Source organism: Eretmochelys imbricata, chromosome 12 (assembly GCF_965152235.1).
Source record: "Eretmochelys imbricata isolate rEreImb1 chromosome 12, rEreImb1.hap1, whole genome shotgun sequence".
NCBI classification, from domain to species: Eukaryota; Metazoa; Chordata; order Testudines; family Cheloniidae; genus Eretmochelys; species Eretmochelys imbricata.
In genome coordinates, this window is record NC_135583.1 from 8,395,563 (window position 1) to 8,421,097 (window position 25,535).

Genomic DNA, 25,535 nt, shown 5'->3' on the forward strand with positions numbered 1-25,535 from the left:
TCGTTATTTAAAAAAAAAAAAATCAGATAAAGAAACTGATCTGCAAACCTTTTGGGAGAACGCAGGAAGATGTCCTGGAAATGTGTTTAAACAGACTTTCTCCTCGTTGGCACAAGGCGAAGAGTTCGCACAAAGCAGGGCTGTGCGGTTCAGCTCCAGCTCGTGCAAAGATTTCTACTTACAGCCCAAGGCTAATCTCAGTGCAGTTCCCGGAGAGACATCTGAGAGGCGATGATGGCCAGCAGGTTAGCCACAAACTGCATGCAGCCAGCTGGAGGAATAACTGCAGGCCAGAGATCTTGACAGCCAGAAATAACTCACGGTTTAGCTTAGGGAGCTACAGCAAACGCTCCTTACCCAGTTCAAACAAATGCTTGCGGGGCGGGAATGAAAAAAGGATATTTACTTTAACTGTTCTTTTACTGGGCAAGTAACACATGCTAGAACTACACAGTGATGATTTTTAGCTTTGCTGCTAAAAAAAATGTTCCCTCTATGTAAACCCATCAGCCTTCCCCTGCAAAAAATATTGTTTAAAATGTCCTTAAACACATGCCCAACTCAGAGGTAGCAGTCTATTCCACTGTCAATTTGTCAATTAACTAAGTCCTCAAAGCTAGAAGACCTGTTAAACTAAAGTCAAGATAGTGACAGATGTTTCACTAAAGAGCTGTTACAACCAGAAATGTGACGTGTAAAATGGCACTTTCCTACTCAATAACGCCGCTCCCTGTTGTCGACAGTCAGATCTACCTACTTCAATAGCAAGGTGTCCTTTTTTTTAAAGCTGTCACCACTGTAGCTCTAACACAGCTAAGAGAATGAGCTGCATGCTATTGAATATTGAGGAGCCCTCCTTGGAGCTGCTAACTTAAGTTCCAACTGGAGAATCTTTATGGCTGGGGATGAGGCACGGAACCAGAAAGACCCTCACGGTATGGTCAGACTCCAGCTTTAGTTCGCAGCGTTGAGAGTTGAACAAAACCCCAAACCTCATCCTTTCACTTATACCCTGAGAAAATGTTACAGGGGTCCACTGGGGCAAACGCTCTTCTTGGAGACAAATGAGCAGAGCTTCATTGACGCCAATGGTGTTTTGCCAATTTACAGCAGCAGCAAACTTGGCTCATTAATGGAAAAAATGACACCCAAGGTCACTTTCCGGAAAATAACTGTACTTTAGTTCACTCAGAGGATCTGGCAACATCAACAGTTTCAGAGAAATACTTTGGCCAGTGGAAGTTTGTACTCTTTAGATTAAGGCCCTTCATGCAATACGGTTTCCTAGAAAGGTGATTCCACAACCTCCCTGGAAAGCCTATTCCAGTATTCTCATATCCTTATTGGTAGAAAGTTTTTCCTAATATCTAACCTAAATCTCCCTCGCTCCATTTCTCCTATCACCGTCCTCTCTAACAGCCCTTCACATAGTTCAACACTTACCAGGTCCCCCCGTCAGTCTTCATTTCTCAAGACTAAACATGCCCAGGTTTTATTTGTTTTAGATAGTCTCCTTCAGCAATGGAGAGAGCTTGGGCGCCACCCCACCCAGAACACCTGAGTTAGGATCCTGGCTTACAAAGACCATTGAAAAAGATCAGTCTAACTCAGTTGGTCGGACCAGGCCTTTTGTTGGCGTTGCCCCAAACACCATTGGCCTGAAGTTTACCAGAATGGTAGTGAACTAGGGCATCATAATGGTATCTTGAACAATGGCTGGTTTACTCTTTAGGGGAGAACTGGTACTGTGCCTTTGAAAGACACCAGTTAGTATCAGAACAGAGATGGAAAAGGGTTATTCGATTCATCCAGACCATCTCTTTGCCAGCACAGGATTGTTCCCTACAGGATACATATAGAATCACAGAACTTAAAAGAGCACCAGGCCCAACATGTGGCTCCGATCCCCATCCTGTGATGAATAATCTCATGTTCCACCAGCTGAGACCAGACCTCACCCAGAGCACTGATGACCATATCTTGGAAAAGGAGAGGACTACATTTGAGAAGATGCTGTGCAGAGTAACTAGACCAGAAGAGTAAAAAACCCCAACCAACCAAACAGCAAACAAACAAAACACATGGGAGGGAAAAGAGCTTCGCCAGGGACAGTATTTCTGGGCAGGTCACACAAAAAAGCTGTGAAGGGAATTAATATTACGAACAAACAAACTGTGTCTCCTAGCTAAAGTCCCCAAAACAAGAGAGTAAATTAAACACCTTAAGAAACCTGGGAGCAATGGTACAGAAGCAAACACATTTCATGCCAAGGGCAGCTGAACACAGCTGTAACAAACAGAAACCAGGGAAAGGGGCAGAGAGAAATGCAATAAAATGTGTATTTGGAGCTTCTTAAGAAAGGATAAAACTGAAAATAGGCCAGCTGAATAAAGCAGAAAGAAGTTCTTTTCTACATGGCAGAGTCCCAAGGGAGCAGAAATTGAAAGCTTCCCCCTTCTCTAAGAATAAACTTGTAACTATAAGATTTATTTAATCTCAGATGTTTACAGCAGAATAACAGATGGAGAGTCACTAAGGTCCTGATTCAGCAAAGCAGCTAAAGCCCAGCCCTGTGCAGCAAAGCACTTACTTACAGCAGAACAGAGATGGATTTACTAGGCACAGAATACAGCACAGTAGACAAGTCACAGAGTCTGCTGTCCTGGAAACATAAAGGAGACTTATTGTACAGGAATTAGCACCACCTGCACTTGGGCATGGATGGGAGAAGAGACCGGGAGGTGCTTTTCTCTTCCCAGAGAGCTAGCGGGCCCATGAAAAGCAAAGGGAATGGAAAACAAAAGCCCTCTACTTATGTCTATGCAGTCCTCCCATCAACGATATCAATCCCTGACTGGAGGAAGGTGGGATCTGGAAATGAGGGCAAAACCACCCTTGGTCTGGACATCTGTAACTGTCCACTAGCCTCCTGTAAGGGCAGGTTTACAAAAAGAGCAACATGCTCGTGGGGTGAGGCCACCCCACTACACTCGGAGATTTAAGCTGGACTATGGACAAGATCTCCGAGGAAGAAAGACTAAAGCTGAGCTACTTTGAAACCTATAAACCTAGCATGAAACACAGCAGTGTTATTTCACTGGTACTTTATTCATCAGGGTATCCCCTCTCTCCTTGCACATCTCACTGCCATTCATCATGCTACACTGAGAAATTGCCTATCCCCTGCAACCTGCTAGGACTCTGCTAGCGTTGAGAGCTAGGATGGAGCTTTCCAGGGTTAGCACCATGTTTTCTTAGCCAAGGGTCTTCATCTATGGGATCTATTTCCCTGTCAGTTTCCAAGAGACCAGGCGTGTGGGCTGTTAAAGCACAGCGCAAGTCATCCCTGTTTCAGCCCAGCTTTCGGCTAAAACATATGCTTAAGAAGAGGCCACAGAGGCAGGAGTTACAGCCACTATGACATGGAAGGAGCGGCTTAAAATGAAGTTTGCTTCAATGGGTCTGTTTTTTGGTAATTATTTTGGGTTCAGGCTGCGAGATCATGGCCATGTAGGGCTGGAAGGGAATCTCAAAAAGTCATCAAGTCCAGCCTCCTTCACTGAGGCAAGACCAAGTAAACCTAGACCATCCCTGTTTGTCCAACTTGTTCTTAAGAACTTACAGTGATGGGGATTCCACAACCTCCCTCGGAAGCCTGTCCCAGAGCCTAACCTTATAGTTAGAGAGTTTTTCCCAATACCTAACCTGAGTCCCTCTTGCTGCAGATCAATCCCATTACTGGTCCCACCTTCAGGGGACAAGAACAATTGATCACCATCCTTTTTATAACAGCCCGTAACATATTTGAAAACTATTATCAGGTCCTTACCTCAGTCTTTTCTCAAGACTAAACATACCCAGGGTTTGTTTGTTTTTTTAAAACCTTTTCTCACAGGTCACGTTTTCTAAAGCTTTGATCATTTTTGTTGCTCTCCTCTGGACTCTCTCCAAATTGTCCATATTTTTCCTAAAGTGCGGCACCCAGAATTGAGCACAGTACTGCAGCTGAGGCCTCACCAGTCCCGAGCTGAGTGGGACAATTACATCCCTTGTTAATACACCCCAGAATCATATTAGCTTTTTAGCAACTGCATCACATTGTTGACTCATTTTCAATTTGTGATCCACTATAATCCCCAGATCCTTTTCAGCAGGACTACCACCTAGGCAGTTATTTCCCATTCTGCAGCTGTGCATTTGGTTTTTCCTTCCTAAAAATGCACTTGTCTTTATTGAATTTCAGACCAATTTTCCAATTTGTCACGGTCATATTGAATTATATTCCTGGCCTTTAGAGTGCTTGCAACCCCCCGCAGCTGGTGTCATCTGCAGATTTTCTAAGCATACTCTGCATTCCATTATCCATTAATGAAAATATTGAATAGTGCCAGAACGGATAACTCTGGGACCCCTAGTAGATGCATCCTCCCAGTGTGACAGCAAACCATTGATAACTACTCTTTGACTAAAGTCTTTCAGCCAGTTGTGCACCCACTTTATAGTAGGTTTCAGAGTAACAGCCGTGTTAGTCTGTATTCGCAAAAAGAAAAGGAGGACTTGTGGCACCTTAGAGACTAACCAATTTATTTGAGCATAAGCTTTCGTGAGCTACAGCTCACTTCATCGGATGCATACTGTGGAAAATACAGAAGATCTTTTTATACACACAAAGCATGAAAAAAGGTAAACACCCATTTTTTCATGCTTTGTGTGTATAAAAAGATCTTCTGTATTTTCCACAGTATGCATCCAATGAAGTGAGCTGTAGCTCACGAAAGCTTATGCTCAAATAAATTGGTTAGTCTCTAAGGTGCCACAAGTGCTCCTTTTCTTTTTGCACTTTATAGTAATTTCATCTAGACCACATTTCCCTACTTTGCTTAGGAGACTGTCACGTGGCACTATGTCAAAATCCTCACTAAAATCAAAATATATCACATCTACCGTTTCCCCCAGATCTGTTGGATGCCTCTGCAACAGCATCCTAATAGACCAGGTTTGAAAAAACAATCATCAGCTGTGCAAAGGACCAAGAGTCCTTTAATCATCCAAATTCAAGAACAAAATTACACCAATAAAATAACATGGCTTAATAGCTAACCAGAGCGGGAACAAGTAACACACAACCCACCAAGATAAACATGCACTGGAAACTACAGTAATAAAAACAAGCAATGGGAAGTCTTCCATCCCACTGTGAAGATGCACCAATGCAAATAACCAAGGGGATGGAATTATAAACAAGCAGGCCTTTCAGGAAAAAGGCCTGCTCCTCTCAAGGTGATCTCTTCGGAGAGGGAGCAGTTCCAGTGCTGCCTCAGGACAAGGCATGATTCCTCGGGTCCTGTATTACATAGGGTGTTATAAGGTAACGACTAAGGACGTCCAGTTAGTGCACTTGCTGACGTACAGACAGGTGGAGAATTGGGGAAGGAAAGAGAGGGGACTGGACTTCACCTGAAAAAACACAAGTGAAATAATTTGGTCAATGATTATTAAACAGTTGGCTTTAGAAAAGACGCCCCACTCTCTTGTCTAGTTTACAGCCCTGTGCTCTCTAGCAGATCAGACTAAGTGGTGAAGTGGGTCATATCAGGAAATGCCCAAACATACCAGAAATATTAAAGACAGGAGATTTTCATGTTGAATTAGTGATGATTTTTTTCATTATGAAACCATAATGTAGGCAGTTAGCTGGTATGTAGGATCACTCCAATACATCCTCCAGGCCTTGTCTACACTATGTGTGAAAGTCGATCTGAACTACGCAATTTGAGTTACGCTAGTAGTGCGACTCAGGTCGAGGTAGCTTAGATCTACTTACTGCGGGGTCCACACTGTGCTATGTCGACAGGAGACGCTCTCCTGTTGACTCCCCCTACTCTTCTCGTTCCGGTGGAATACAGGAGTCGACGGGAGAGCGATCCGCGGTTGATTTAGCAGGTCTTCACTAGACCCGTTAAATCTACCACCCAGGTATTGATTGCCACGCATCAATCCCTGGTAAGTGTAGACAAGCCCCGAATAATGTTTAGGTATCTCAACATCCCCTCCCTGAACTGTGCTCTCATCTTACGCCTCCTCCTGTCCTTCCTTGCACTTTACGCTCTTCAGGCCAGAGAACGTGTAGTGCTATACAGATGATCAATACCAGTAACAGTCATCTTTCTAACAGGTTAGTGCCACGGTCTAGAACTCCCCAGGACTAAGTCTCCCGCTGCGTGCGGTCTTGTGGTTTCTTGTAAAGCGGAGACCAGTTGACAAAATTAGGCATAACAAAGGTGTGGTAAAAGGTGGTTAGAAAAATCTGACCCAATAGTTTGCAAGTCACTCAGAACAGCAACTAGCAGTGTGTTTATATATCCCTCTACACATGTTACGAATCCTACTCAGTGATGCAAAATAGGAAACCAGTTCTTCCCATCCTGGGCACCGAGATGGGAAAGCTGGTACTATTCTGTGTATTAACCTCTTGACTGCTGGTTCGTCTCTTTGGAACACACCTGCTGTGCTTCTAACCATGTATGTCCTGACATTTCCATGATCTGAAAAGCTACACAGCAGGTGCTATGGAGGACCAGGAGCAAAAAGGCTAAGAGCTGGTATCTGTCCCATTCCATTTTTAAGATGGATAGGCCGCTATATACAAGTGTATTTTAGACCGTGAGTTTTCATACAATCCAATCCCTGGGCCTTCCTGATGACACACTTCAGTCAACATTTTCAAACTTGGGTGCCTAAGTTTAGTCACCTAAAATCCACACTGCAGCACTGATTTTCAAAGGTGTTAAGCACCCAGAACTCTTCGTGACAACAGTTGGAATTGTGGGTACTTGCTACCACGGGAACTGTACCCTGCGTCAGACACCCACATTTGAACATTTTGGTCTTCCTCTTTCAGATCTCTAGCATTCTAATCTGGGGGTCAATTGTACACTGTGTCATGGCAACCTGAAGTCTTGACTGGCTAAAAAGTGACTGGTATTTAATGAGACTCTTCTGTTCAAATCTTTTTCTGAAATATCATCCTTTTGAATCAGTTACAGTAGTTTCTGTTTTTCTTTGGAAACCTCACCGATTCCTGCAAAGGCGTCAGTGCAGTTAGATTGGATCTCCACCAGCGTTTGTAAGCTCAGAATCTGGCCTCATATTTTAAACCTCCTCTGAAGTGTCAGTTTATGCTACCTATCCTTAGGCTTGGAAGGGTTAGATTTTTATCAGAAAAAAAGTCAGTAAACATCCATTTCACCACACACCCTAATCCATGAAAAAAAAATATTTCCATTGATCATCTAAATTTACAAGATAGGCAAAGTAAGGAAAATGCTGCATGAGAACTTATTACAGTTTGATTTAAGGATATTTACTTTGTACATTTTGAAGGGATGTTGACAATTTGTGTTAGAAAGCTTTTGATTTTTTAAAATTGCAGTGTCTAATCGTCATTAAATAATTATTGTCTGACCTCCCTGTAATTTCCTGCAACCGTGAACATTTAAATTGATAAAAATTAAAAATACAAAAAATAAACAGTGATATTATTCATCAAAACTTTAAAAAATAAAAGTCTAATTCTGCCAACTCTACCTATTCTATGTAAAGCTAAACTGCAGCATATAAAGGTATATAGTTATTCACAAGAGAACAATGTATGCTACGTACAGCAGCTCTTATGTAAGACAAAGAACATATACATATTTTCAACTTATAAATTACCTTCATTTTTCAAAGAAGCCCAAAAAGGTGAAGATTTCCAAGGTGTGTGGTTATTAAATGCTCAAATCAGAGAAAAGTGCATTGCCATTAAAAGCTTCCTCTGTCACTTCCTGATTGTACTCTACAGTAGTTTACTGACCTCTCCAAAAATAACAGCTATCCCATCTCTCTCCGTATGGCAGCCCATTTACTTAAAGCATGTTTTTCTATAAAGCAATGGTTAAAAAACGAATAAAAAAATACAAATCGGTGAAAATAAAAAGATGTCAAAAACAAATATAAACCAAAGAAATTTATTTTCATTGACAAAAATACAGGATACAAAATGATATTGGGCCCATCTGCTTAAAGAGCTAATGACAGGAAGGGGATTCTACAGTTCTAACTGAAAGCATCTGTGCTAATTCATAAGGACCTCCATCTGCACCAGTCTTGCATTCGTGTCTCCTGACGTTCTGTAGGGGATCATTCCAGCAAACGTTATCAGTGCACGAGCTTGGGATCGGAGTTGCTAAGAAATAAAAAAATTAAGTACTGGTTACTTTAAATTAGGTCCATCGAAATACCATTCAACTCTGAACAGTGGTTCATTTAAAGACTCATTTATTAAACACTCCCAAATCAAACAGGCACAGATAATCTTTCTTTCACACTGTTACTCTTCTGACAATGCTTCTCCACGTTTAGCAAGGAAATCCAATTATTTTCATTTGTGACTGTCAAAAGTATGTTCAGTCACCCATTCATTTAAAAATCCCATTGATGTAAAGTTTCCCCAGAAAAGGCTTTTTCAGCAACAGAGTATTACCCTGCTGCAAGAACAATCTCACTGATTTCCATCACTGTATCAAAATTCTTCTCTACTTTAAAAGAGGACTACGAAATGCAAAAAAAAAAAAAAAAAAATCACATCAATGCAATGTGACAATTGACACTTTAAAGCACAAATGAAAGGCAATACGAACTTATTGATCCTGGAAGTCAGCCACACTACACATACATTTAGGTCTTCATTCTCTATTACACTATTACTGGCAGAGTGGGTTATACTCCTTGTAAGGTGCCTTTGCTCTGCCACAGCAGTGAACGTAACTGAGAATCAAGCCTATAAAAGGTATTAAATTAAAGTTAACACCCTCTACTGTAACAGAAAATACGACACATGCATGAAGGTGGCCAAGCTGCAGCATCCAAAACTATTTTTCTTAAATTTCCTGAATTAAAAAAATTAAATGCGTAAAAACCAACTCCGGGATCTTGAGAATGTTTCAGGTTACATGGTTAGGTTAGCCATAGTCTGTGCATAATAAATCTGAGGCTGAAAACTGAGGCTTTTTGTTAGCCTGCAGTAAGGTTTTCCTCCTAAACATGAAGTATCCTTAAATTGTTATACTGAAAAGTCTGTGTTTAGAGACATAATGAGACTCAAGATCATTCCTCAGTCTGCTGGATGAATTGGGAAGTTGAAGCAACCATGATTGTTGTGGGCATATCAATGGTTAATCAAGGGCAGGATGAATCAGGGTACAGGGATTTACAAACCGCAGAGTTATTGAACCCTATTGTATAATTGGAGTCAGTAACAACAGCACCCCAGCACCCTGTCTGGGCAAGACCCTCCCTTTTCAGTACAATATTACACTGGTTATTTGGCCAATGGAAACAGAACCTGGCTGGATGTAATTTAATAAGGGCATCCACATTTGGCTAATGCATAAATCCAGTGTCTCAAATGTAAGGAAAATTGGATTAATAATATTATAGGAAAATACTAAACAATTTTCATTTAATACGGAGATCAAATGTCATTTTATTCCACTTGTGATATATAAATAACATGTGTATAAACCCCTGGGAAGGGAGGATCAGAGGGACTTCAGCTCTGTTTTCTAAAGGTATGGCACTACACAAAACCAGACAGCACAGCTGCAATACATCAGCACATTTTGATCCGGGGCTGCAATCCTGTTGGTCATCCCTCCCAAGGTAAGCAAGGTTGGGCTGAGTAAGGATTTGGATGAGAGGCCTCCAGGAACACCAACGTGCTGCAAGCGGTGCTGCTGGTGGGCACCCTTCCCGCCGAGTCAGGGTTGAACCACTGCAGCAGCAATTCATTGCTGGAGGTGACCTCTCAAGGGAGATGCAAAGCCAAGGTTCTGACGATCTGCAGTCGCTCAGGTCCCATTGCAATTTATGAGACAGTAGGTTATTTAATATATTTCAGAGAGTTTAAGGCCAGGAGGGACCATCAGATCATCTAGCCTGACCTCCTGTATATTAGAGGCAATTAAATTTCACCCAGTTAGTCGTGTGTTGAGCCCAGTAACCTGGGTTTCACTGAGGGTATGTCTACACTGAAACGTAAGCCCGTGCTTGAGCCCAGGCTCAAGCCTAATTCCCCTTGTGTCTACACTGCAATTGTGCCTACCCAGGGCTCGGACCCAGGGTCCAAAGACTCTGCAGGGCTGGAGGGTCCAAGTTCGAGTTAAGCCAGGACCCAGGATCTGAGCCCTACTGCAGCATAGATGCAGTCCCACTTGACTCAGGTACCAGGAGTGAGCCGGAAATATCCCACAATTCCATGGGACAACTTCCTTAGCCCGCTCTGTCCCAACAATCTGCAATCCATTCTGCTGAAAATGGAAGCCATGATAACAGCTCAGGTCAGCGTTAACCCATTCTGTTCTGATCACCGATTTGCAAGCACACTATCAGAGAGCTTCCTGGGTTTGCAATGGAGAAAGAACCCATCAAGCCTTTTGCAAAGTGAGCTGCTTCCTGGTAAAGTGCAGGGCGGGCAGTAACTTTTCCCCACAGTGCAGCACGGTCCTAGGGCTAGACCAACGATACTTTGGAGGGCAGGGGGGAGCACTAGAGACCGTGGGACAGAGTTACTTCGACTCAGGTTTGTGCACTGCATTGTGGACACCAGAGCCCTAGGTTCGAGCACAAGTTAGAAAATTCTTAACACAGGGTTAAAATACAGTGTAGATGCTCAAGCCCAGGGTTCCCTCACGTGGGTCAGCTGACTCGAGTCCCACTAACCTTGGGTTTACATTGCGGTGTAGACATACCCTAAGGCATTTCAGTCCTCAGGCAGAGGACAGAAGGGAGAAAGTTGCTACCAATGCCTGAGGCCTCTGCAATGGCAGGAAAATTATTAAGTGAGATAGGGGATATTAATCTCTGTAACCTAGCCAAATCCCAAATCAGATGAAAACTTTCTGTACACAGACTCTGAATCACCCCTGCATTTTCTCCCACCGTCAACATTTTTCTTTTACGCTCTCCCTAAGCTGTTGGGCACAGTTGCTGGGCAGCCACATTTTGCCCCACAGGTGGGCTGCATATTAGCAGTGGGCGAAGTGATCACCGAGTAGAATGGAATCGGTTACGTTTGTAAAAGTGCGGGATGATTCTTTGAGATGAAAGCGCTGTACAGAAAGGCAAGAGATTATTCCTATGATGAATACTAACACTGAGGAGCAGGGAATAAATGCTGAGCAAACCTCTTTAAAGTCAGTGCATTTGCTGTTCCCCTTATCTTTTCATTGGCGATGATATGGAAGTCAACATATTTTTAAAAAGCCATTCTGAACCCCAGCAGTAACTCATCAGTAAGGGGTGGAGGTTTTCGGAGAAGGTTAAAAGAAGCCGAGAGAAGTAGGTGTTCCATTGGTTGTAATTCCTCAAGGAACATTCAGGAAGAAATCAACGAAACAAAACAACGCAACTTTCACTTGTGCCTTGAAAAAAAAAACTGCAAAAAAAAAACGCACTGTGGCTTTTTCACTTCCTCTGCCAGGAGAATGCCCTTCAGCTGTCCCAAAGAGTTAATAGCAAATCACTGGGTGAGTGTATTACATGGCAGTGACGTGTTAATTAGGGTTTAGCTGCCGCTGCCATTAAAAACATGCTTTCCCAGATCGTAATGTGGCTTGCTGTAATCTGTTTCGGACTGAAACTTGGCAAACAGACCAGGTCTGGCTGAATAGGATTTTGTTTCTTAATCCACAATGCCAATTAATTTCATCATTAAATAAATTCCTAAAAATTGCTCTACTTAAAAACCTGGCTATTTAAAAAATATTTTAAAAGGTAGCTTGGCTTTCAACTGGCATTAGGAAAGCTAGAGATGATGCTTATTATTTTAATGGAAGCAGGAAGATTGAAAAAGCGCACGCGTACACCCCCATTGCTGTGTGCTCTATATGGACCTATACAACTCCCCCTGATTTCACTGGAATATGGCTCAAGATGGTCACCCTAGTGGCCCTGTTTGGCAACAGTGGGCACATTTAAGTGGCGATTAAGAGAATTAGGTTCTTCTAACTCAGGGTCCCATTCTCCCCTGAGTAGGAATAACCTAAATGGGGATGGGAAACTGCAAGAAGTGCTATTTGTGACATTTCCTATTCTCCCGAAGAGAGGAGGGGTCCCCTACCACTGAAGAAGCTAAAGGGCTCCAGGAGGCAGTTGCAGGTCTCTAGAGAACTGATGAAGGTAACGGATCTCTCTGTGAATAACCTTTGACTCTACACTGCTGCCCAGCCTCTCCTCATCTTGCCAAGTCCCCTGGACAATGCTGACAAGAGCCAGGCTGCCAGGAGCTTTCCCTAGAATCTCTCCCCAGGAGGTGCGGGTTTGTATTTTCCAAATCTGCAGAGGGGAAGTGCTCTACAGGAACTTGTGTTGGCTTCCCCTGCTGATTTGGGTGGGCGAGATTTTGCTGGAGCAAGGCCCCTTCCTTCTCTCATCCACTCCCCCCACCAAAAAATAAGCACCCCAACAACAGTGAAACTGGAGTGCCACAGAGCCATCCCACCCCGGTGGGGTTTCTGCATGGTACGGCGAAAGGGAAGCACGCTAGAGAGCCATTAAATACCTCCCCTTCCATGCCCCAGGGGTCAGATCTGTGGGTCTGAGCTCTTCTTTGCAGAAGGAAGGGGAGGATGGTGGCCATAGTTTTGTGGTTTTTTTACATCCCCCAGCAAATGTAACTAATTCCACAGGAGGGAGATGTCTTCATTCTTGTGGAGCTATGATCAGCACCACTGTCCTCTTCTCCCACAAGTGACTCCACTGAACAGGGCACAGCAGCCATACCGCCCACTGCAACATCTAACAGTAAGCTCCTGTTGCACAGGAGTGGGATGGTACTGAAACCGAAATCCAGTTGTGCCTCTGATCACCACCAAATAGCTACGATGCCATAACTAGGCTAGAAAGCCAGGTAACAAGCTTTCATGCCTGAAATATAAAAGTTAAAAGGATTTTTAAACAAGGAAAATAATCAGCAGCTGTCCACAACTGCAATAGCATAGGAATGCACAGGCTGCTCACTGAACACCTTCACAGCAAAGAAGCTGACATTATAATGGCTCCGGAAAACATAAATTTCGTATTATGCAAAGTCCTGCTAGCTAGCAGCTAATCCTGTCAATGATCAGTTTTATAATCCCTGAAGAACCATGCACCTTGCAATGGGACTTGCCGGAGTTATACCTCAGTGGAGACGGCAGAAAACAGAACCTACACAATACAGCACAACACTAGAAGGAAAGGGCTTAACACAGTAGAAGGAAAGGGCTTAACTTAAAAGCAAAGGACTTTGGAGCTAAGGCTGCCTCTCCTCCACCCTTACGCCAGTTCTGGGATAATATTACAGGTATTATTATATTACAGGTATTATCTTGCATTATTCTGAGATTGCTTCTCATAAGAAGAGTAAGTTCAAAGTGACGTGACAGCCCAACTGCTAAAAGTCCTTCTTTGCTTCTGCCACTCTAGGCTACAATTGTTATTGCAAGATTGGGTTTTGTAGTTAAAATAACCTATACAAGTATAGACTGTACATCAAAGCAAAAAGGTACTTTATCACCTTGATTTTTAAAAAATGTAAACTTTACTCTCTTTTAAATGTATCTATTGTGGAAAAGGTTCTCTCTAACACTGAAATGTGCAAGTCAAGCTATAGTATTTGCCTCGTATGTGATAAACACAGGAAATAAAGCTGACTACGACCTGAGTTGTTATTAACTCTAAAGGGGGAATTGATTTTTTTCCCTCTAACCAGTTAAATTAAAGGCCAAGTTCCTGTACTCCTTACTCAGGCCTATCCATGGGAGGTTTATCTGCGTAAAGACTTGAGGTTTGGTCCCAGTCGTAACCAGTAATACTGAAAACTCTCTAGTTCAGTTTAAAGTCTGTCCCTGCAGTGACACATACTGGAGGTTTATTTTGCTGCCCTTGAGGAATTTCTACATGTTCCTAATGTCCTTCCATGTTTCCTTGGTGTGGAAGTTTTGGGATTGTGGGGTCCCTTAAATCCCTCCCCCTCGCCCCACCCCACTCAGGTTAAAATGGAAACAAGATCTAGAAATCTGTTTTGCAACATCAGGGACAAAGCACTAACCTAAATGACAGGAGAAGAGGGAGTCAGGTTCTTAATAGTGAACGGTGTAACAGTCAAATCCACTGCATCAATCATTGGATTCAGTGCATTAGTTATGAGGCAATAGCTAATAAAGATCCCATCAATGGGCAAATTTATCACACTTTTCTTAATAAGAGAAGGTACAGAATGTAACTACATTTTAAAAATTAGGGTAGTGCGATTTACAATGACATTCTTTCCCAACATTAAAGGTTTGAGCCCCCATAAATCTTTGCCTTTACCCTTTTTTTTAAGCCTGCATCCTCACTACAAAGTGGGCAGGCTCAAGCCTCAGTCAATGCAGTGCTTGGGTTCTAACCCAAGGTCAGGTAGCCGAGGCTTAAAGTGCCTCCAAACCCGGTCAGAGATTTGTGTGTGTAGATCACAGGCTAAAGCCCAGCTAAGAGCCTGGGTTAACTGGAATGTAGACATACCCTAAGCAAGCTGTCTTGTAAGTGAAGAACAAGTCAGTCTAAGATAGTGACCATCTGAGGTTCATTGTTACATACATTTGAGACCCAAAATCTTGAAACAAAAGAAGAAAGCATTCAGAAAACATCACTGACCGACGATAAGGACTATAACCTTACCGAATCTCTATCCTCCATTACACGCTGGGGTCTTGCAGGAGTGGCAGGGCTTGTGCCTTTCATCCTCTTGTATTGCGTGAACAAAATATTCATGGTCGCAAGAAGGACCTCAGATAAATTGTGTCTGATCTATGCAAAGAAAAAAAGAACACAAGGGAAAGAAGAGCAGGTCAATATGGAGTCATTGCTGTTAGTACAAGAGGTCAGAAAGCCGAGCACTATCTGTTGTTTATACAGAAGGATGTGTTGAGAAATGCCACCTCATAATTAACTTGATTTGAAGATGACTGGGTTATAACGAATAGAGGATTGTGACTTCAGGTGGGGAATGAGCAACAGGAGAATATGAACTCTGAAGAAACAAAATACGCTGATTTATGGCAAATATCCAAAGAAATAAAACCGGAGGGAAGAAAAAAGTTGATGACATCAGCTGAACTGCTGCTAAACAGGATAGATTTCCAAGGTTTCCATGAAGACACTACAGACTTGATCTACCGATCTAGGACATGAAGAGTGAAACTGAAAAGAGTACCTTTTCCATTCTTAGTACTGTATGATTCATTGTTCCAAACAGAGTCAAGAGATGACAGCAATGCTGTCACATCAGCATGGGCACAGTCCCTGAGCATTAGGCTGTCACTCATTCGGTCAGTTTCCTACTCCTGTGTTCATTTCCAAGCTGACAATACCAAGCAAGACATTTTCTTAAAAATGTTATGAGATCAACTGAACTGGGGGACTTGAAAGGCCAACAAAGACAACCACTATTCAGTATTCGAAACCGGGTATTACACTGAAGAGATTGCTTTCAAATGGCTCCAGACACTCTTCTCTTTTAAATTCTGATCTAACCCTTATGTCAAAAGGCTGTGGTTCTTCGTTAGAAACTGGTAGGCAGAGAGGATGCTTTACAGATGGGCCATGCTATGGAATGTTAGAAAATTCCCCCTACTGCTACCATCACTTATGCTGCAGCAGTGAGGGGTTTTTTTTCCCTAAAATTCTGTGGCATTAGCTATGGGCATGGTGGTCATTTGGATACTAGTTTTTGTGCTAAGATGATAGAAAGCACAGTAAAGGCTGCTCAGGATGCTTCATCCTACCACTAACCATCATGATAGAATAAATGGTAGGAAAATCCTTCTTTTACCACCTCAGCTAGTGCTTTGAAGATGGGTGAATTTACAAGCAAAAAGAGTCAAGACCCACAATATTAAACTCTTCAGCTGGATTTGCACCTGTTAGAATCTAAAGCAGTTTGATTACAGGGAAGTGACTTTAGGGCAACAGTCTACCACATGTATGAGTCAGGAAGGAATCAATAAATTCTAAGGCTTGACGGGAAATGTCATTCATTCATTCACAAGCCTTTCATCTACAAATTCACGTAGCAGCCAAAAACAATTATGCTATTAAAAATTCTCTTTAATATATTTTAAGATTACATCTAACATTTGATAGAATGTTCAAAAGTAAGTGCTTGGGAGGCTTTGCCCCGGCATGTCAATTTCAATGGACAATCTCCCAGGGTAATTGCTGCAGCCTGCAAACCAGTAATAATTTCCTTTAGTTTGGAAGGAAAGAAACCCACATTCCCTCACACGCTGAGTGGCTGTTGAAAGCATCGAGGGCCCAATTCAATACAAACGTTGAAACTTTTCAAATAAATTTTCTAGAACTCATAAAACACGGTGTGGAAGATTCCAGACAGATCCTGTTCCACAAAATGGATACGAAGTTCTGAGATTTCTAGTGCCTGATCTTAATGCTGCACAAAGGAGCCCAAGTGGTGTAATGGAAAACTTTGCGATCAAATACTAGAATATGGAATTAATCTGGGCCTGATCAATAATATTTCCAGTTACAAACTATAAAACGGCAAAACTACAGGGCTCTTCCACATAAATAGCATAAGTAGCAAAAGGTTGAGGGCGCAAGGTGTTGCTTACTTCATCGCTGAAATTTCTGAAGGCAGCCACCCTCTCTTCCACACAGTCTTGGCTCAGGGGCACGAGCTTTAGATGTTCAATAATCTGCAAAAAGGAGAGCAGGAATAAGAGTAGATTTTAAACGTAATTTCTCTCTACCATATGCTAAGTAACATTCAAAATTACAAACCTGTTTGCAAAGAACCCCATTACGTAACTGAATTGTACCCGATAATGCTATTTGACAGCATTTTACCGCTTACCCATTCATTGACGTAGCATGAACATTTTGGTCAGGGGCTACAAACTGTCTCAAGAAAAAAATCTTCCTGATCAGATTACAGGAAAGAAATACACTTTTTAAATTCCTGTATCATCACTGCACCTTTTAACTCATTCAGTGTAAGATCCCATGACACCTTTTTATTGTTTTAAGTCGTGTTACATGAAATGCTTTGAGTTTGCAAGGGCATCGGTAAGTCTTGTACTTCAAATGGAACTTACATCAAAGGCCCTGTCAAGGTGGCCGGCATGATATTCATCAAAAAAGGTGATCAAGTCTAACAGAAGGTAGAATGTGGAGTCAATGGATTTCTTTGTACTTGTCCCTTGAGCTTTATATCTGAAAGGAAAAAAAAAAAGTGTTTATAATTTTACTGTGCAAAACAGCATCCACTTATAGACATGAGTCCCTAACTTGCAATTCCTTGGAAGATCAGGCTTGAAGCAAAAAGACAGAGGCATCTAACAACAAAAAGGCAGCTTTCATTTCTCTTAACCGTAACAGAGTTTCTGGCGGCTTTCTCTTTGGCTCACTTTAATTATTCCTCCCACTCCTAATTCTTACTCACAAATAAAATGTTTATTTACATTTACATTGCTAATGTTTCCATATGCAAGTGACAACTGGTTATGGAAACTGGAATCCTATTTATCTGATGGGCAGGTGTTGTCTAAGCATCTCTAAAATACTGCTTATACAGCATAGTTACCTGTGAAACTTGCTGCCTTGGGATATTCAGGCAAATACCTTAGTAGGACTTAAAAAAGGGTTAGACACTTAGGAATATTATTTCTAGCTATACTACTTAGAACAGAAATACAAAAGCAACCAATCCTCATTCTTTATAGTCTGAACAGATTGCCAACAGGGTCTGGCTCTCTTCCCCACTCCAGTAGTACAGTGCAGTTGGTCAAGTGCATTATACAGACTTTTAACCATCTGTCCTCTGATGCATCTTGTATTAGCCACTGCTGGGGACAGAATACCAAACTAGATGGACATTTGGTCTACTGTGTAGATGGCATGTCCTCTGTTTCTGCGAAATGGTGCAAGAAGGTGATTACTGGCTCAAGTGCTGCTTGTGTCACTAAAACATTGTCCACAATACATAAGCTGAAGAAAAGCCCTATACAATAATTAAATGGGAAAAAGAAACCCATGGCCTAGTCAAGTGTCCTGAACATTAGGAAGCACAAGGTGGGGAGAAAAAGCAGAAGTGGCTGACCTAGCCATTGATGGTGTGGCTGTAAAGCAGTACTATAGAACAGTCATGTTTAGAAGTCCCCCTCATGGAGACTGAAACAAGCTATTAAAGTGCTACTGTAGATTCTGTTATATCATAAATTCTAACCATCGGCTTCATTCTTCTTGATGGCTGCTGAATATCATATTAAGTCAATATAGTACTAATTTTCACTCTTGTTTTAACCCTCACTATCAGGAGATAGGATAGATTGAAACAGTGACCTGAAAATATCACTTTTCAGTAAAGAAAGTCAAAGATAGGCTAAAACTCAACACACCATTTTAAAAGACAGAAATGCTTGGAGATTTGCTTAGTTTATTTTATTTATTTTTTGCACAGCAGAAGGTACTATGGTAAGAATTAAGAAGTTTTCTAAAAGCACCGGGATTTTCCTTTATTGAAACTCAGGAATTCCCATACTTCATCAGAAGCATGATGTATAGCATCCTGTCTCTGACAACAGCCCCATCAGATGTTTCAAAGGAAGATGTAAAAATGGGACTATTTGCAACAACATGCCAATGAGAGCAGTTTACTCCTAACCCCAGAAAGTTGGTGGCGCAGGAAGGCTGAAGACCCTTATAAATGTTTATCCCAGTTAGTGTACTGTAACCGCAAATGACAATCTTACTGTTCATATAAACATCTTCCTTTTTGGATTCCTATAATGTGCTTTATCTCAATAACATTTTGTGGCAGGACTGGTTCACTTCATCTTCTGTAAAACAGCCTTATCCATTTTGAGTTTAAATCTGTTGCCTTTTTAATTCAATGCTATCTTCTTAAAACAGCAATGAAACAAACCTGGTTCTTGGAAAACCAAGTTTTCAGGATGCTAACCTCCAACACTTCTATCTGGTCTCCAATTCTCTCAAAACAGCCCCAGTTATTAAAGCTTATTCTTAATTCAAACTTTAAGTTAGTGGGTTGCACTACTACTAACTAACAACCACTACTCACTAATTTGCCTAGGGAAATTTCATTAAAAATTCTCTTTCTAAAATGTACAACGAATTATACTTATTGCTGTCTAGATCATCTCTCTCTCCCCACCACCCTCCTTCTTTCTAGTGATATTGCAAGTCTCCTTTTCTAATTTGACCAAGGATAAATATATCTTGCTTCTGTCACATTCATCTGACCAGGAACACAAGATTACATTTTCTATTTATGTAATATACAGTAATTAAAAGCAGGGCAGGGCAAGTTCTGCCCCTTCTCCATTGAAATCATCAATAAGGATACTGCTCAAGCCAGCATGAGCAAGGTTAAGAAAATCCCCAGTGTATTGACTGTCAGAGGTGTAGAAACCTGAACTGGAATGGTCAGGTACACTCTAGTCACTTTGCAGTCTCAGATATCCAACTCCCAGTCTTACCTCGCTGCAATGGAATGTGCCATATTCTTCAGCCTCTCTTTGTTAGACTGGGGAGTGCTGATCTGTGGAACCACAGGACTGAGTAATTTATTAATCAGTTCTAATACCTTATCTGGATTCTGTTAAATAAAAAGACGTGAAAGAGAAAGCAATGTTACAGAACCTGGCTCTCGCACCTTGTGAAGAAAATGTAAAAAGTCCTGATTCTGTGGGTGCTGAGTGTCTCCCCATTGAGAGCAGAGATTGGGCACTCCATTATTACCGGTTAGATAGCCATCTGTTATACCAGAAAATTGGAAAAGCACGTGGCATTCCATTCCCTATTAAACAGCTGGCCACCGCACCATTCTCTTTGACTTCAGATAGATTTCAACAGCAAAGTAAGTGTACCTACTGCAGTAAAGGCCCTATTGTTTTAGTCTTGTTTCCAAATGCTATTTCAATTAAATATGAAGAACACACACTGGGTAAATTGCTTTGCTGGCTAGAACAATCTTGCTCATGGAAACAATTATTCGAAAAGTGGATTGTACATCGATCAGGAACCTAGACTGCTTAAGGACCATATAGCTAAATCCCAGTATGGGTTGGATGCTAAGATCCAAGTCCCCTTTGCTTTACTTTCGAGTCACCTCAGTAAAGCCAATGAAAGAGTTATAGAATGAGATGAGCAAGATTTGGGCTTAATATTGTCAAGACAGTTCAGGTTCTGAGATTAAAATAACCTTCAAATCAATGTTGATGTGTTTTAAAATAAGATGAAATAGGTAGATATGGATGGCAGCTATGAGAACACATTTACCTTTGCAAGGTCGTAAAGTTTTGCAGCTTCTTCAAATAATCCTTTATTTTCTGCCGCTGAAGCAACTTTGTTAATAATAGGTTTTGTGTCACTAGTAAACTTGTCTATCACTCCTGGCTGATGAGACAAGACAAAAGGGGAGGAAGAGGGGGAAAAAGCATTTGAAATCAGACAGACAGTTTTTAAATTCCTGGAATATTCTGTCAAGGCAATGAACAGTATACATGTCAGATTGTGGTCAGAATGGACTGTACATTTCTATGGGAACAAATAAGAAGGCCACATTAAAAATAGAAAGAGCTCTTGTAAGAGAAGAGTTCTCCAACTGGGGAGTGAGCACTGAGATATCAGCTGTTTCTAATTTATTCAAAATGACCCACATAATAGGTCAAATTCTAAATTATTTTAATTTGCTGAAGACATCACCAGGGAGAACAGTGAAACACAAAAGACTTGGGCATATAACACTTCAGAGGCTTCGGAAAGGTTGTATATATGGTTTGACAGGTTGCAAAAATGTTACGCTGACAAACGAAAGACAAGAGTTATTAGCACAAAGAAAAAGTACAAAATAAAAGGGAGAGAAAAAAAATGTCCAGAGGTTTCTGAGAAGGACATAGGAGAAGTATAAAAATGGGATCACATAACTTCCTGGAAAGATTCACTACTTTAAAAATGGTTCTGAATTCTGGTCTCACCGTCTTCATAAAACAAACAAACAAACAGTTACATTTGAAAGGAATCAAATAAAAGCAAGAAAACAGGAATAATCATTAAAGATAACCTGAAACCTCTCTCTCCAAATATACCACACACAGAAATATAAAAAGGAAAAACACAGGGAAAGATCATTGCATAAAAGAAAATAGGGCAACCTATGCTTGATGCTTTTAGCCTAAAAAGGGATAAAAGCCGACAGGGGAGAAATGTCCAAAGAAAAATTCTGTCAGAAATCAAAAGTACTTTTTGACACTTGTAAGTGTAAAACATCAGGCAAGATTATTGAGATCTGAACATGTTAGGGAATTAGGTTTATGCTCCAAACTAAGGAGCACAAAGAAAAATGGGGCTTCATTGAACAGAAACGTTTTATTCATTTTCCAGAACCGTATACAGTTTAAAAAACGAAGCTCAAGTTTTCTCCTACCCTAGGTGTGTGCACACATTTTAGTTGTTTGGGGGTTTTTTGTTTTTTGCAGCAGCAGCAAGATTCATCACTCAGTTAAGACGCCTGATTCTTTGATCAGATATTCATCTTCATTTGTATGGAGAGACAGGATCACTTACTTGTGCCATGCCTTTGGTATATTAGCCCTCATTTCTTTAATCATAAGGATTTGTAAGGGGTTGCAACACATTTCTCCTTTAAAGCGAATGAGTATATATATATTCCACATTAACAACAGAAGAAAAAAATTTTTCACAGGCTATTTATGGGTTCAGCTACTGGTTTATTATATAAGCCTTCTTTAACCCGAAACCTAAATCCAACGCCAAAATCTTGGCTGTTGATTACAGAACGGATGAAATCCTGGCCTCACTGAAGTCAGTTGAGAATTTTGCCACCGAATTCAATAGAGCCAGGATTTCACACTATGCCTTTTGTCTCTTTAGATATATACTTTAATTATATCCTCTTTTCATTCTAGACCCCTTGTAATTTGCCTTCCTCCTTGCCAACCATCGCCCCTTCACAATTACGCAGCTCACAATGACTTTGTGCTTGCAGCAATAGTCTGCATGTAACCATGGTATTACCTTCGCTGTGAAAAAATGCAGGAAAGCCAGAAATTGACTCGAGAATAACTGGGAAATCATCTTGTGTGCATGCACATCCACCCATCCACGCCCAGAGAATGAGATACGTATCTCGTATCGTATCGTACCGTACCGTACCGTAGCGTACCGTACCGTAGCGTACCGTACCGTACCGTATCAGACACAGACACGAAATGCTCTCAACTCACCTTCCTACTGCCATCATTCTCCAGCCTCCCCAGAATCATATCAAACTACAGACACACAAAAAAATAGGAAAGAAAGGAAATTAACTGCACACCTACTGCAACACACTTGGTAGCAGCCTAAAGTTGCAGTCCTGAGTATACCACAAACAGCACTCAGTGAAGCCAAGATTTTTATTTAAAATAAATACATAAAAATGCAAACACCTCTGGTGCTGTATTAAACTAACACCAGACATATGGTCATACGGCCTTTCTGAGAAATAGATCAGGTCTCTCTTGATCCATGCAATGGGAGAGAAACAGACCAGGAGAGAAATTAAATGTCTCAGGCCAATTTGGCTTAAGTAGTGCACAAGGCCTTGAATTGGCCTTCTATAAAGGGGTGAATTGCACTTTAAGTGAAGAAAACGGTTACCCAAACATACCTCTCTACTTTCGATTACTAGCTCACTAACACAACGCAAGAACATGTTCTCTCCTTGGCTATCCTTCTCGTTCCTGCAAAATACAAACAAAACAAAAGAAACAAAATGTGTGTTTCACAGACAGTCTATGGTTATTGCTAACATAATATAACTGTGCCACTGAATTTTAGACCCAGGCTCCTACCTGAGAAAGTAAAAATACTGCAGAGCTTCCCTTGGGTCCGTTGACTCAAATTTACGGGTGTAGAGCATCAAAAGGCGAACGAAATTAAGGCGCCTCATGCCGGGAGGGTCGCCAGCTTCATGACTTACTGTGACATTGGAAATAACATGGACCAAAACAAGATTTCTTAGCATCAGACATTTTGGCACCATCCTACATTAACCAAAAGATCAAAGCAGTGTTTCATCCAAGACACTCACTCACTCTGTGAATATCTAAACAGACCCACATGGTTAACCCTTAGGGAACGCTGGCATGTTTCACTGTTGGTTCAAATGATGGGTTAGGATGGATATGTCCACCTGCAGTCTCTCCAGGGTTAAAGGCCAGGGCTGAATGGTAGTGGGAAGCATGCAGGACTTACACAGCTGTGCGCTCTGCCCAGAAGACTTCAGGAGCAGCTTTAACTCAAAGAGGACCAAAGCAATGTGAACAGCATGACAACGCAAGCGCTCCATCCGGAAGAGAAAAGCAATTGCAGCTTCAAACTGTGCTGTCAAGAACAATACTTGGAAGTAGAGAAGAGGCTGCTGATTCACTGCAAAATGCGATTCGCCTGAGGAAAGAAACATACCCGTGTAAGTGAAGATGATTTTGCAGCTGCGATCTGTGACAGTAGGTGCTTTCTGTCACCGTACATCACCATCGCTTACTCACTCCACGTGGAAATAAACACACAAGACAAAACAGAATATCTAATCACACATCTCTGGCTTATCTATAATTGCCCTATTGCATGTACATCATGAAAGGTTGCAGCAGCAGAAGGGAACACAGTTACTCATCATGAAAGGAGTCCCTCTTCTCCCTCCTGACAAAGATGCCTCAATTCAGACAGATTCTCCACTGTCCTGAACCTTGTGTCCACATTTACCCCTGTGCAAAGCAAGTGCAAACCACCACCAAATCAGAATTCTCCACCCACTCGCAGCACTGGTACCTGTTTACACTCTCTCTGCACTCACTGTACGAGCGTATAAACGATAAAAGTACAGGGCAGTGGAGAATCAAGCCCGGTATTTTTTCAGCAGTCAGATTGACCAGATGATTTTTGAATACAGGCATCCGGGGGAGGAACTGGACACTCTCACCTCACCGCTCGCCCACTCCCCAAACCTTCCGAAGTGGAAATGACCACGATTTATACGGCCAAGCTCCTGCCATATTCACTCGTTTGAGTCTTCAGTGAGTGACTTGGTAGGGTCATCTACAGGCAGTAACTCAGGGGTTCAAGTGTTCAGACAAATGTTGGAAAGAAAGACATTCCTGCGACCGAGAGAGACTCCATTTTCTTCCCTTGATTCCAACAACTGGCAGCTCTACTAGAAGAGTTTAGCAGACCCGGGAAGAGAGAAAACGATCTACAATTTGGAACGGACACAACACATGGGACTCCTGCTCTGGACAGCGTATGGGTGTTACTTACCTGGACTGATGACAAGGCATATGACCCATTCAGCAGTTCTTATGAAATCTGGCAGTCCTCTCAGGGACTCGCTGTATTTGAGGGCTCTCAGAGACTCAGAAGTAAGCAACTGGGGAGCTGAAGGGTCTAAGTGGATTTTAGAGTTTACATAAGAAGTAGAAAGTACTTTAAGCAGAGAGGTTGAACCCCAGCCAAAGAGTCAGTCCCACAAAAGCTCCCTTACCATAGTCTTCAAGTAGTTGTTTCTGGAACTGCGATAACGTTAACCTGTCCTGGGGGGAGCTGGTACCATCATCCTCAAAACACACCTGGTTCAGCTAAACACAAAAAAGGGGAAACACAGACCTTTAAGTAACTGTCTCCTGCATGATGGAGGCAACTGAAAAGTGCTCTTCCAGGAGCTGGCCAATGGACTAGCAGCCACTTGCAGTCAGACACTGGACCTACATTAAATCAACTGCTGGAGCACGAAGAGACGAGAAAGAAGAATAACAGAATTCTATTTCGACACACCTAATGATTTCTTCACAGTTGTGCATGCAATCAAATTAAATCCATGGGGCACAAGCCACCAATAATAATGACAACATTTTGCATTTACAAGGCAAACTCGCTATTCTAATTCCTTGGCTTCCATGTAGGAGGAGAAAATACCCTAACGACCAATATTTACCCATATTCCCTCTGTGGAACCCCCAACACTGCAGAGAGTTATTCACATTTTCTTCTTCTCTCAACTCCCAGGCCAACATTTCAGCCAAGATCCATCCAGGAAGGATGAACTGTAAAGGACTCTCTTTGCAACAAGTTAGTTATGCTCCTTAATCAGCTGAAGGGAATTGCTGTTGAGTGAGGAGAGCCACTCTCTTTCTGCAGAGGATAAGTAAGCTGCCTTCACACTAATGTCAGCTCTGGTGGCATGGGAAATGACAGACTGGAGTTGGGACAGGTTTCTGTCACCATTTTGCCACCACAACTGCCGTAAACCATGTCATTTTAATGCAGCAGAAAGACTTAAGATTGGAATGTACTGGGAGGCAGAATAACTGTGTGTAATGCTGGAGGAAGAGCCATCCTTCCTCACCTTCCAATAGCTATAAGTACACGAGGTC

The 25,535-nt window shown here is 41.8% G+C and overlaps 1 protein-coding gene across 1 annotated transcript in view; it reads right to left on the reverse strand.

Moving 5' to 3' along the window:
- Positions 1–7,995: 7,995 nt before the first annotated feature.
- Positions 7,996–25,535, reverse strand: part of NUP93 (nucleoporin 93) — a 119,745-nt gene continuing 102,205 nt past the window's right edge. The window contains exons 12-22 of the mRNA XM_077831099.1: positions 24,647–24,740; positions 23,362–23,553; positions 22,959–23,085; positions 22,775–22,847; positions 22,350–22,394; positions 20,383–20,499; positions 19,581–19,699; positions 17,178–17,295; positions 16,695–16,778; positions 14,743–14,871; positions 7,996–8,227 (exon numbers count right to left, since the gene is read on the reverse strand). Of these exons, the coding sequence (XP_077687225.1) occupies positions 8,117–8,227; positions 14,743–14,871; positions 16,695–16,778; positions 17,178–17,295; positions 19,581–19,699; positions 20,383–20,499; positions 22,350–22,394; positions 22,775–22,847; positions 22,959–23,085; positions 23,362–23,553; positions 24,647–24,740 (1,209 nt within the window). The 3' untranslated portion in view covers positions 7,996–8,116. The remainder of the gene's footprint in view (positions 8,228–14,742; positions 14,872–16,694; positions 16,779–17,177; positions 17,296–19,580; positions 19,700–20,382; positions 20,500–22,349; positions 22,395–22,774; positions 22,848–22,958; positions 23,086–23,361; positions 23,554–24,646; positions 24,741–25,535) is intronic.